Here is a 13,732-nt window from a genome sequence, read left to right on the forward strand (position 1 = left end):
GATTGATGCACATTTTTAGATTTTCAGACCTTAATATCTTAAATATTTTATTTATAAAGCGTTTGGTTTTATGTATTGATTCTCTGTGTCACCAGTAGGGGGAGTTGCTGAGTTTACCAAATATTAATTGAAAGATTTTTCTGTAAGTTTGCAAATCTGGTGTCAAACTAAAAGTTCTCACATTTAGTTTTACAAGAGTATTTGTATTCGTGACAGAGTAGAATAAGTAGAATAGCTTTAGTATAGCAGGTGTGTGAATGATCAATAATCATTATTATTGGCAGTAACAGAGGGCCCCAAAATCACATTTTGCTCAGGGCCCCATGGAGGCTTGGGCCGGCCCTGAAGTGGGCCCCCGGGCCGCCAGTTTGAGATCCCTGATCTAAAGGAACTTCTCTCCCCATGAATGAATCTCACAGGCCACATCGAGTTCACCTGGCAGCAGGTCATGATCGGCATCCAGAGCTCAATCATCATGTTTCCCATCAACCTCCTCATCGTGAGCATCTTCAGAATGACTCGACCTCGAGAGAAAAGCGGCAAAAGAGACGCGTCCAAGCAGGGGAAGACGGGTCGAGTGAGTCCGTCGCAGACGTCGTCTCCACAGAAAGAGCTGAAGGACATCACAGCGGACACGGTCATCAAGGTGAGGAGGACACGGGTGTCCTCGACGCATCGTCGTGACTGTTTCTCCTGCTCCGCGTGTGATGACCATGATGTGGTTTCTGCTTCAGGACATAAAGAAGATCGCTCAGTCGCTCTCGAAGGCCATGAAGAGTCCTCTGCCTCATCAGGAGCTCCGTCCTGGTCAGCAGACCGACATCAACGCTCTGCTGTCTCTGGTCGAGGACATCATCAGGCAGCAGAACCGAGTCAGCGGAGACTTCTACTCCGACGCCTGCAAACGGGATCACGGCGCCATCCTCAGCTTAGGAGCGGTCAGTTTACAAGGTAAAGAAAAAATTAAATGAATATAATGAGCGTTTATTACAGGGGTTCTCAAAGTTCTGACACCTGAGGGTCAATTTAGGAACCCAACATTGGACTGAGGGGCGCCAAAGAAAAAAAAACGGGGATTTCTTTCCATTTGTGATAATTTTAATGACCAGATTGCAGTTCTACAGTTTAGCGTTAAGCAGAGGTGGAAAAAGTACTAAAATATTGTACTCGAGTAAAAGTACCAATACTTTGATGGAATATTACTCAAGTAGAAGTAAAAAGTAGTACTTTAAGTAAAAGTTACTTAGTTACTTTGCGTGGGATGTGAGGGTAGTAGAAATATGACAAAGGGTCAGAAATCCAAAACTATTTTGTAGTGCGACAGGATGTGACGTCACTTTTGGCCACGCCCCCTCTATGTTCACGCGCCATTTTTATTTTTAATCGGTAACGGATAGGATTTATAAAGTAACTAAGTACAATACTTGAGTCAATACGTACTCAAGTAAAACTTAAAAAATACAAAATACACAAAAAAAGTATTCAACACAGTAACTTGACTAAATGTATTTCGTTACTTTCCACTTCTGGCGCTAAGTAATATAAGCTTTAATGTAATTTAAGCATTAATATAATTATACTAATTTACTGTGTAATTACGCAGTATTTTGGCCATTGTTCTTACCTTCTAATTACAGGTTAATACCAAGTAACACATTTCTGTTACCATATATTTACTGGGTAAATAGCTAGTAATTGGGGGCTGTAGCTACCTGCTTATTACTAGCTTATAACCCAATAATACACTAAAATTCACCATATAGAAACCAGGTAAATACCCAGTATTTTTGTTTACACTTATTGGTCTGTATCCAGTAATGTCCAATAAACATTTAACAAGCTTAGTACCTCCTTAGTAGCCCGCCAGAAATGTTTCTGTGGGCCGCCATTGGCCCTCGGGCCGCACTTTGAGAACTTTTATTGTTATGTTTATTACATGCAGGGAAATGTCTACATACGAGACCTACAAGAAGTTCTTTTGTTGTACTACAAATGACAAAGAATGATTGTTTTAATAAGTTATGTCATAGAATCAATGGTGGTGGTTCTCAGTCTTCTCTACGGTCTCATGTTCAAGCTCTGAATTAAATAATCAAAGAACATTTAGAGGAACAATAACACCACATGGTGTTAATTCTCCAGTAGATCAACAGATGATCTAAATCACTGAGATCCTTCAAGTGTTTCATTTGTTTGTGTGTGAGCAGAAAACATCACGTGTGAAAGCCCCGAGAAGACTTCAGATGAAGCTCAGAAGAAGAACAACAGCAACAACAACAACAACAACAGCAGCAGGTATCTGTACCGGCAGCTGCGTCACGTCGAGAACGAGCTCGGTCTCCTGGGATCTTCTCGGTTCCCCAACCCCGACAGCTACAACCGAGCCATGCGTCAGGTCCAGGGCATGAAGGGTCTCCTGAACCTCCACCTGCCGCCGTCATCCGGCCCGGACGGTGAGCAGTCAGAGCGCAGCTCCAGTCCAGAAGAGGGCGGCACCGCTGCGGACTCGTCCAAAAGATGCTGCCCGGCGGGGCTGCCGTGGTGGTTCGTCTTTATCGGATGGATCCTGGTGATTGCCACCAGTGGAGTGTCGGGATACTTCACCATGATGTATGGGCTCACCTATGGGAGAGATCGCTCCATCAGCTGGCTCATCTCCATGCTGGTGTCCTTCTTTGAGAGTCTGTTCATCACACAGCCTCTAAAGGTGAGGAGATCAGAAGATGTCAGCTACTCTTTAAAGCTCACATAGAGTGGTCCTGTCGCACATATATGTGAGTTATGGAGGTCTACGTACATACATTAATGTGTTTTTATGGTCAAAAACCTCCTAGTTGCTGCAAACCAGCAAATCTAAATCTCTCCTCACTGAAGCTCTCATCAGCTGCACTGTTTCAGACTGAAATCTCACACCCAGAAGACACTGTTTTGTGATTGGCCAGGTACCTGCAGAGGCGCATCTAGAGTCTGTAGGGGCCCTGAGCAAAAATCCACAGGGGGCCCTTCCTTCCAACAAGTGTTCATCACCATTATGTTATAAATAATCTGACACCAATGAAAAATGTATGAGTTAACATGAAATAACATGGAAAAACCTTGTAATTAAAAAGAATGTGAAAATATAAATGTAAAGAACAACAAAATACTGTAAAAAGCTTTTAAAAAACTATATAAACTTAGTAAAAAAATACATTACACTGTAAAGAACCCACATTATAAAACAATATAAATATATAGAACAATAAAATACTGTAAATAGCTTTTAAAAAACTATATAAACCGCCAAATTAGTTGTTTTTTTGTGTTGAATAAAATTCTATTATCTTGAATGATCAATAAATACATTTTGCTTCAGCAAAAGCTCAAAGAAAAAGACAATAATAATAATACTAATAATAATAATAACATTAATCTGTATTTGCAAAAAAAGATCTTTGCTGTCATGCATTTTATACAAGGCAGCTAATAACTCTAAAAGTGCACCAAAATCCAACTCATATTCATTATTATGTCAGTAAATGAGCAATAATGCACTTCATATATTAGCTGATGTTTAGTTAATCTGAACTCCTGGAGTTGTGTGACGTTAACGTGAGGAAATCTTCTGTCTCAGGTTCTTGGTTTTGCTGCTTTCTTTGCTCTCGTTTTGAAGAAGATCGACCAGGAGGAGTTTGGAGATCCTCAGATCGACGAGAGCCTCAGAAACACAGGCAGGTTCTTTCACGTCTTTTTATTATTATTATTATTATTATTATTGATGAATAAAAGACCAAACGACAAAGTGAAGTGTGAACTTCCTCCCCCTCAGACGATGCTGACACCGTGCGAGCGGCGAGGAGAGACAGCACCTGTAGTTTCTATCAACCGCCGCCTCCCACTGACGTCGAGAGGATCAGGAACAACATGATCAAAGAGCGCAAAGTCTTTGCGTTGATGGGGGAGATCGTTGGTGAGTCGATAAAACGCTTACAGACACTTTATCATGCAGATGTAACCCAGCAGTGTGTGTGTGACACCGATGCGTTCGTTGGTGCAGCCTACACGGGCTTCATGTGGATGCTGCTGCTGGTGGCGTACGGTCAGAGGGATCCCAACGCTTACTTCCTGACGCACCACATCCGACAGAGCTTCAGCAGAGGGATCTCGGACAGTATGAGCGTCCAGGACGTGTTCCACTGGGCCAACACCACGCTGCTCAGCAACCTGTTCGGAGAGCGCCCGGGTCAGTGTGTGTGTGCTGAAGTGACATAAGTATTGGGACATGGACACAATTCTCTTCTTTACGACACAACAATGGATCTGAAATGAAATGAACAAAATGTGTTTTAAAGGGGAAGTAAGTAGTTTATAGTGCCATCTAGAGGAGAGGCTGAAATTTACAACAACGAACTGCTCCTCTGCTCACCCCCTCCCTTCCCTGAGCGCTACGGTGTCCTCAGCTGGTCAAATGTCGTCCTCGTCGTCTTTCTCCGTGTCAGCAGATGAGGTTCGTGAGGCGAGGGAGAGGGCGAGCGACCGCGGCCGTAGCAGACGAAGCGGAGAGAGAGGAGGCGGGACTTCCTGCTACGAGTAAAGAGACGCTTGATTTGTTCTCTCGCGTTTGTCCTTACAGGCTCCGGTAGAAAAATGGCGTCTCGCTGCTAACAGTGGCTATGCAACAGCGGCCCGCGACTATTTTACATGACTTTTTGAAACACTACGAAAATGAAACAAAAACTATTATACAGCGACTAGACAATGCAGGAGCACATAATATGTATAAAAAAGTGGATTTTGGGTTATATAAACCCATAAATCCCTTTAAAGGGACACTTTCAGCTTTAATTTGACGGTATTTACATCCATGTACCTCCCACTTTTTAGAGGACCAAAAGTAATGGGACAATTGACTGAAACGCTATTTCATGGACAGGTGTGAGCTATTCCCTCCATATCTCATCTTCAATTAAGCAGGTAAAAGGAGTGTTAGTATTAGTAGATTATTCCTGGAGTGACATTTGCATTTGGAATCTGTTCCTGTTAAAGGCGCCATATGTAAGAATGTGGCCAAAAATGGTTACTACAATCAAATTCAAAATACAGAGGTCTTTTAGGTTTTTGTTTTCTCCGCCATTGTAGCTCAGACCTAACTGGCAACCCGTTGTTGCTCGGCAGCTGAGACTCTACTGACTGCAATGATTGGTAGATGGTGGTAGGTGGCGCCACATGACGCCAAAACATGATTTTAAAACATAAACATGATTTGCAGTCTGCAAAAAAATATTTTTTTAATGTGAATACTTTGTCTGTACTGTTGTTGTTGGTGAGTTCAGTTTGTTATATGAACATTATTCCTGAGTCTCTGTGACATATTAGGAGGATTTTATGATTTATTACATAATTCACCTTTAACTCTCAATATGAGATCCAAGGAGCTGTCGCTGTCAGTGAAAGTTAGAAATTTACCATCATAATAGTCGGCATCGCCCTGAACAAGGATCTGTTGAAAAATATTTGCAAACCTCTTAAGGAATAATTTTAATGAATTTTTGAACTTCAGGAAATATCCATTTGCCCTGATGCACTTTGACAGTGAGCTGACTTTCTTCTCAAAAACAAAAAGTATCTCAGAATGACTTGATTTATTACATAATACACCTTTAACTCTCAATATGAGTTCCAAGGAGATGTCGCTGTCAGAGCAGCAAGCCATTATTATGCTGAAAAGTCAAAACAAACCCATCAGAGAAAGAGCAAAAACATGGTCCCATGTCGATGTCCCAATATTTACGGACCTGTAGACTTTGTATGAATGCCCTCCAGCATTTATTTGAAAAGCAGCTCGTGGTTTAATCTTGAACTCATTTCTGCAGGATTCATCACAGACGGAAACTCAAAGCTGGTGGGTAACGCTCGTCTGCGTCAGGTGAGGGTGAAGAAGAACTCCTGCCACGTGGCTCGCTCCATGCAGCAGTCTGTGGCCGACTGTCACGCTCCGTACTCGTGGGAGCTGGAGGACGTGGGATCGTACGGCGCGGCGTGGAGCAGCAGCAGCAGCAGCAGCAGCATCAGCAGCATCAGCAGCAGCAGCAGCAGCTCTGAGGGGGGGAACGTCTCTGAGAAGCTGCAGAGTCCGTGGACGTATCAGTCCCAGGGTAAACTCAGGGCCTTCCCCATGTGGGGCAGTGTGGTTTTCTACAGAGGAGGAGGGTTTGTGGTGGATCTGGGGCCTGATTTAACAAACTCCACCAGGTAGGAACTCAGATTATTTAGTGGAAATAATCGTTAGTGGTAATTTAATTCTGTGTGTTTATAATTAGAGCTGCTTATTTTCATAATCGATTAATCTGTCGATTGATTTCACGATTAATCCATGAATCGTTTGGGCCATAAAATGTCAGAAAATGCTAAAAAAAAATGTTGATCAGTGTTTGTCAAACCTATATAATATAAGAAATTAGTTAGTTTGTTTGTTCTCGAATATCTTGTTTTTGTCCATAAACCAAAATGATTCAGTTTTAAAGGTGCATTATGTAATAAATCCATAAAATCCTCCTAATATGTCACAGAGACTCAGGAATAATGTTCATATAACAAACTGAACTCACCAACAACAACAGTACAGACAAAATATTTGCATTAAAAAAAATATTTTACAGACTGCAAATCATGTTTTGGCGTCACGTGGCGCCACCTACCGCTGTCTACCAATCATTGCAGTCAGTAGAGTCTCAGCTGCCGAAAAAACACGGGTTGCCAGTTACGTCAGAAAACGAAACCTAAAAGACCTCGGTATTTTGAATTTGAATGTAGTAACTGTTTTTGGCCACATTCTTACATATGGCACCTTTAATTCTGTGTGTTTATAATTAGAGCTGATTATTTTCATAATCAATTAATCTGTCGATTGATTTCACAATGAATCGTTTGGGCCATAAAATGTCATAAAATGCTAGAAAATGTTTATATATAAACCTATATAAACCTATATATAAGAAATGAGTTAGTTTATTGTCCCCAAGGGTATAATTGTTTTCAAATGATGATGTTCTCGAAACCAAAATGATTCAGTTTTAATGATTTCTTTGTTTTATTGAGCAAAGAAACCTGACAATGTTCACATTTAAGAAGCTAAAACAGTCATAAATCTTGTTTTATTCAATTAAAAAAAGCTTCAAACCAATTTAATCGATTATCAAAATCGTCGATTAATTGTTTCAGCTCTATTTATATTAATGTGATGAATTGTCTGAAGTGAAAACTGCTGCTGATTCAGTATCGGTTGTTTCCTCATGTCGTCTTCATGTCTCTGATGTTCAGATCCCTGCAGCATCTTTATGAAAACACCTGGTTTGACGTCTACACTCAGGCCGTCTTTGTTGAGTTCACCGTGTACAACGCCAACGTCAACCTGTTCTGCATCGTCACTCTCATGCTGGAGACCACAGCCATCGGTGAGTGTTCAGCCGGGTTCACCCACGGTGTGAGAGCTGCAGAAAAACACGACTGCTGCTTTGTCTTTCAGGAGCTTTTCAGTTCCACAGTGAGCTCCAGAGCGTCCGTCTCTACCAGTCGACGGGCGGCCTTCACATCTTCGTCATGGCCTCCGAAGCCGTCTACTTCCTCTTTATCATTTATTACATGTTTGTTCAGGTTTGTGTTGATTAACCCTCACCATCATCACCAGTGATAATCTGACGAGTGTGAAGGTGCTCACGAGAACGTCTGACCACAGGGAAAGCAGATGAAGCAGCAGAAATGGGCTTATTTCAAGAGTAAGTGGAACCTGCTGGAGTTGGCCATCATCATTCTGAGCTGGAGCGCTCTGTCGGTCTTCATCAAGAGGACGTTACTGGGCAACAGAGACATCTACTACTACCAGAAGAACAGGGACCAGTAAGAAATAATGATATCCAGGAAACCTTTTTGGATATCTATCTATAAAGAAAGATGCGTCTGTGTGTCTGTTTGGATATGGGTTGAGCATGTCCTGATGGTGTGCATCCTTGAATTAAAAATTTTTTGGAGGAATTTTAATTTTCACTGATTTATCATGCTGCACCAGGCAGGCAGCGGCTTATCAGCAAAAAAAAAAAGTATCTCGGAATGACTTAAAATTTACCATCATAATAGTCGGCATCGCCCTGAACAAGGATCCGTTGAAAATATTTGGAAACCTCTTAAGGAATAATTTTGACGAATTTTTGAAATTCAGGAAATGCCCTGATGCACTTTGACAGTGAGCTGACTTTCTTCTCAAAAACAAAAAGTATCTTGGAATGACTTGAAATTTACCATCATAATAGTCGGCATCGCCCTGAACAAGAATCTGTTGAAAATATTTGCAAACCTCTTAAGGAATAATTTTAATGAATTTTTAAATTCAGGAAATTATCCATTTGTCAGCTGACTTTAGTCTCAAACACAAAAAGTATCTTGGAATGACTTGAAATTTACCATCATAATAGTCGGCATCGCCCTGAAAAAGGATCCGTTGAAAATATTTGCAAATCTCTTAAGGAATAATTTTTATGAATTTTTGAAATTCAGCAAATGATCCATTTGCCCTGATGCACTTTGACAGTGAGCTGACTTTCTTCAAAACGGACACTGCACTAGTTTATGTACAATCTAAAGTAAATGTATTTACGTATACTAAATCTGTGACATTTAGTAACATTTGCCTATACATTTTTGTTGATTCAAAGTGTGGTCGATCAAGTAAAGAAATAAGGCATTTTATACTTTATATATCTTTATATACTGTAGCTCTATAAAGTTTTATATGGTTAATAACAAATACCATAGGGTATATTATACACTATACAGCAGTATATTGGGACCAAAGTTTAAACAACATTAAACACAGTGCAAACTTTAACCCTCTGACAAAACTGTGACATATCATGTGCTGTAGAAGTCATTCAAGGCTCTTTTGTGTTCCTCTCTCTCAGATATGCCAGTTTCCATGAGACAGCGCAGGCCGATGCAGTGCTGGGGTATCTGATTGCCTTCTTAGTTTTATTGGCTACAGTCAAACTGTGGCACCTGCTGAGACTGAACCCCAAGCTGCACATGATCACGTCGACGCTGCAGCGAGCCTGGACTGATATTTCAGGCTTCCTGGTGGTCATGACCATCATGTTTCTGGCCTACTCCATTGCGGTGAGGAGTTTCCCACACTTAGTTCCTTATCACGCAATCTGTAAAAAAGAAACATGACTCATTCCAATAATGTTGACACTGAGAGGAACTTTCTGTGTGTTTCAGTCTAACCTGATGTACGGGTGGAGGTTGTACTCCTATCGCACTCTGCTGGATGCAGCACAGACCATGGTCAGCCTGCAGCTCGGCATCTTTAACTACGAAGAGGTGAGTGCCAGACCTTTAGAAATGGACTTATAGTAAGTACACAAAAACAAAGCAAACACTGATGTCCTCCTCCTCTCCTCAGGTTCTGAATTATAATCCGGTGCTCGGTGCGTTCCTCATCGGCTCCTGCATCGTGTTCATGACCTTTGTGGTCCTGAACCTCTTCATCTCTGTCATCCTGGTGGCATTCAGTCAAGAGCAGATCCATCACAAGGTAACTCACCTTAGTATTTTGAGATAGTCAATATAATGAGATACGAAGTCAGTATAATGACATACTAAGTCATTATTTTGAGATACTATCTCATTATATTGAGATATTAAGTCAATATAATGAGATACTAAGTCATTATTTTGAGATACCAAGTCAATATATTGAGATACTAAGTCATTATTTTGAGATAGTAAGTCAATATATTGAGATACTAAGTCAAAATATTAAGATACTAAGTCAATATATTGAGAAACTAAGTCATTATTTTGAGATACTATCTCATTATTTTGAGATCCTAAGTCTATATATTGAGATACTAAGTCAATATGAGATACTAAGTCATTATTGTGAGATACTTAGTCATTATTTTGAGATACCAAGTCAATATAATGAGATACTAAGTCTTTATTTTGAGATACTAAGTCAATATATTGAGATACTAAGTCAATATGTTGATATACTAAGTCATTATTTCGAGATACTAAGTCAATATATTGAGATACTAAGTCAATATATTGAAATATTATGTCATTATTTTGATATACTAAGTCAATATATTGAAATATCTCATTATTTCGAGATATTAAGTCAAAACATTGAGATACTAAGTCATTATTTTGAGATACTAAGTCAATATATTGAGATACTAAGTCAATATGTTGAGATACTAAGTCATTATTTCGAGATACTAAGTCAATATATTCAGATACTAAGTCAATATATTGAAATATTATGTCATTATTTTGATATACTAAGTCAATATATTGAAATATTATCTCATTATTTCGAGATACTAAGTCAAAACATTGAGATACTAAGTCATTATTTTGAGATACTAAGTCAATATATTGAGATACTTTCTCATTATTTTGAGATACTAAGTCAATATATTGATATACTAAGTCATTATTTTGAGATACTAAGTCAATATATTGAGATACTATCTCATTATTTTGAGATACTAAGTCAATATATTGAGATACTAAGTCATTATTTTGAGACTAAGTCAATATATTGAAATATTATGTCATTATTTTGATATACTAAGTCATTATTTTAAGATAGTATCTCATTATTTCGAGATACTATCTCATTGTTTAGATTTTTTTTTACACTAGCTTATCACAAGGTAACTCACCCACGTTAGTGAGTGTTGACTTGTCGCTCTGAACCCTGTTCAATCCTCCACTCACTCACACTGGACTTACTGTTTATTTACTCTATTTACTCTGTTTACTCTCAGCCATCAGAGGAGGAAGAGATCGTGGACCTGATGCTCATGAAACTCTGCAGTCTGTTCGGCCTCAAGTTTAAGAAACAAGGAGGCGACGACTCGACCGAGAGACCGTCTGTTCCGTCTGTTTCAACAGCGACGACTTATTCTTCAAAGTGAACGAGAAAGATTGCTTTGTCTTTAATGTTCACGTTAATGCTTTTTTTGTGGCTGAATATTTAAGAGTCGGTGAGGAGACCATTGTTATGTTACTATATTTAAACTGCAGTAAAGGAATAAACGTGTTTCTGTGGCTGCTGCATGAAAATAGAGATGTTATTAAAAGCATACAGTACTCACCAATGTTACTGTCAGAATACACACAGTAATATAATAAAAGTCAGTGACGTCTGTTACACTCATTTAATCTGTTGTCAGACCTTTGTCAGGTTGCTATAATATCATCAGAATAACTGCAGATATTTGGCAGTCGATTAGAGAGTTGACGTGCTGTGGTTTTCAGGCGTCATTCACAGAGGGAACCTTTTATACGAGAGTTGAAGGATTAAAATAAAGAAAAACAAAGAAATAGAATAGAACAGTGCACCTGATACATGTACAAGAACAGTTCAAATGCACAATCTCTATGTAAACAACACCACATCCCGTTAACTCTAAAGTCTAAACGCTTTATTTGGTAACGTGTATATGTTTCCAATAAAACGTGCATGAAAATAAGCTGTGATTCTTTAAACATCAATAACTTACGTGAACAGTTCCTGTCCAGTGTTTGGAATCACTGATAAAACTCCTGCTCATCCACCTCAAACCTTTCAGATCCCAGCCTTCTCCGGTTACCACAGGTGTTCCTCAGGGTTCTTTTCGTGTGCATTTCAACAGTGTTTATTTTTTCTATTATATACGGTGGCCCTGAGGTGCAAAACACAAACGCAAATCACAAAAACATTAACTCAAAACGTAAATCACACAACACAAACACAAAAGCACAAAGTTTTGAGTTAATGTTTTTGTGTTTTCTGCTTTTGTGTTTGTGTTGTGTGATTTGCATTTCTGTTTTGATTTAATGTTTTTGTGTTTTTGATTTGCATTTGTGTTTTTGATTTGCATTTGTGTTTATTGATTTGCGTTTGTGTTTTATGATTTGCGTTTGTGATTTGCGTTTCCACTTTGAGTGAATGTTTTTGTGTTTTTCGATTTGCATTTGTGTTTTTGATTTGTGTTTGTGTGTGTGATTTGCGTTTCCGTTTTGAGTTAATGTTTTTGTGTTTTTTGATTTGCGTTCGTGTTAAGTGATTTGTGTTTGCATTGTGTGATTTGCGTTTCCGTTTTGAGTTAATGTTTTTGTGTTTTTTGATTTGCGTTTGTGTTTTTGATTTGCGTTTGTGTTTTTTCATTTGCGTTTATGTTTTAGATTTGCGTTTGTGTTTTTTCATTTGCTTTGCGTTGTGTGATTTGCGTTTCCGTTTTGAGTTAATGTTCTTTTTTTTTTTGATTTGTGTTTGTTTTTGATTTGTGTTGTGTTTTGTGATTTGTGTTGTGTTTTGTGATTTGCGATTGTGTTTTGCACCTCAGGGCCACCGTAATTCTATGCACATATCAGATACTTATAGACAGATACCAACATAATTTGTTGTTTATAACAGATCTGGTCTGTTTACTCTCTATTGCATTGCTAGTTACACTGCCCTCATTGTGTGTTCACAGCACTAACAATAATAATAATGATAATAATAGTAATTATAATAGTGTGAGTGAGTGAGAGAGCCTGAATAATTACTATCTACTAATGTGATATAATTAATTTTAATGAAGTCAATTTAAAAGCAGCATACCAACCAACACACGTTAGGACCTGTTTAACTGGTGTGACATTAGAAATGGAATCTTCTGGAGCAGAATTACACACATACGTGTGATCTGTATTAAACATTTATTAAAATATGATAAAAAAAACATAATTGAATAAATAAAATATATAAAACAATACCCATACTTTTACTAAGTTTACACACACATTTAAATGTACTCTAAACAACATGGAAGCCCATTTCCGACAAAATAATATATATAATATATATTGACTTTGTATCTCAAAATTAATGAGATAGTATCTCGAAATAATGAGATAGTATCTCAATATATTGACTTAGTATCTCTCTATAATGAGAAACTAAGTCATTATTGTGAGATACTAAGTCAATATATTGAGATACTATCTCATTATTTTGAGATACAAAGTCAATATATTAAGATACTAAGTCAATATATTGAGATACTAAGTCATTCTTTTGAGAAACTAAGTCAATATAATGAGATACTAAGTCAATATAATTAGATACTAAGTCAATATATTGAGATACTAAGTCATTATTTTGAGATACTAAGTCTATATATAGATACTAAGTCAAAATATTGAGATACAATGTCATTATTTTGAGATACTAAGTCATTGTTTTGAGATACTAAGTCATTAATTTAAGATAGTATCTCATTATTTGAGATATTTATATATTTATTATTTTTTTGATTATTTTTTTTTACACTGACTTAAATGGGCTTCCATACTAAGAAGAAAAAAGTATTGCGTCACACATGTGTGGGCGTGGCTCCCATGCTGGTTGCTGTGTGGGCGGAGTGAAAGGGGGCGGGGCGGAGGGAGAAGTATGAGTGTGTGCGTGTGTGTGTGCGTGGCTCCCATGCTGGTTGCTGTGTGGGAGGAGCGAAAGGGGGCGGGGCGGAGGGAGAAGTCTGAGTGTGTGTGTGTGTGAGTGACAGCAGAGCGGAGGCAGTTAAAGTGAATGAAGTCCGTTTAAACGACAAACTCCGGCACAGTGAGAGTGTTTTGATGTGAACACACGCGGCAGATTCACGTTTCTGTTATTTTATATGTTTATATAAGAAGCGAGTGACGTCGCTCCGTGTCCGGCTGACGG

General features: G+C 38.6%; 1 protein-coding gene across 1 annotated transcript in view; it reads left to right on the forward strand.

The window, feature by feature from the left end:
• The window catches only part of LOC310928353 (polycystin-1-like protein 2), a gene marked incomplete at both ends in the record, with an annotated part of 33,376 nt that extends 22,418 nt beyond the window's left edge, over window positions 1-10,958 (forward strand). Inside the window, 14 exons of the mRNA XM_083890877.1 lie at window positions 420-646; window positions 735-951; window positions 2,208-2,707; window positions 3,614-3,710; window positions 3,809-3,949; window positions 4,037-4,222; window positions 5,853-6,231; window positions 7,300-7,433; window positions 7,505-7,632; window positions 7,715-7,875; window positions 8,934-9,144; window positions 9,250-9,351; window positions 9,434-9,565; window positions 10,809-10,958. Of these exons, the coding sequence (XP_083747003.1) occupies window positions 420-646; window positions 735-951; window positions 2,208-2,707; window positions 3,614-3,710; window positions 3,809-3,949; window positions 4,037-4,222; window positions 5,853-6,231; window positions 7,300-7,433; window positions 7,505-7,632; window positions 7,715-7,875; window positions 8,934-9,144; window positions 9,250-9,351; window positions 9,434-9,565; window positions 10,809-10,958 (2,765 nt within the window). The remainder of the gene's footprint in view (window positions 1-419; window positions 647-734; window positions 952-2,207; window positions 2,708-3,613; window positions 3,711-3,808; window positions 3,950-4,036; window positions 4,223-5,852; window positions 6,232-7,299; window positions 7,434-7,504; window positions 7,633-7,714; window positions 7,876-8,933; window positions 9,145-9,249; window positions 9,352-9,433; window positions 9,566-10,808) is intronic.
• Between the last annotated feature and the right edge of the window lie 2,774 nt (window positions 10,959-13,732).

This window comes from Microchirus variegatus, assembly GCF_963457635.1.
Source record: "Microchirus variegatus genome assembly, chromosome: 6".
Lineage (NCBI taxonomy): Eukaryota > Metazoa > Chordata > Actinopteri > Pleuronectiformes > Soleidae > Microchirus > Microchirus variegatus.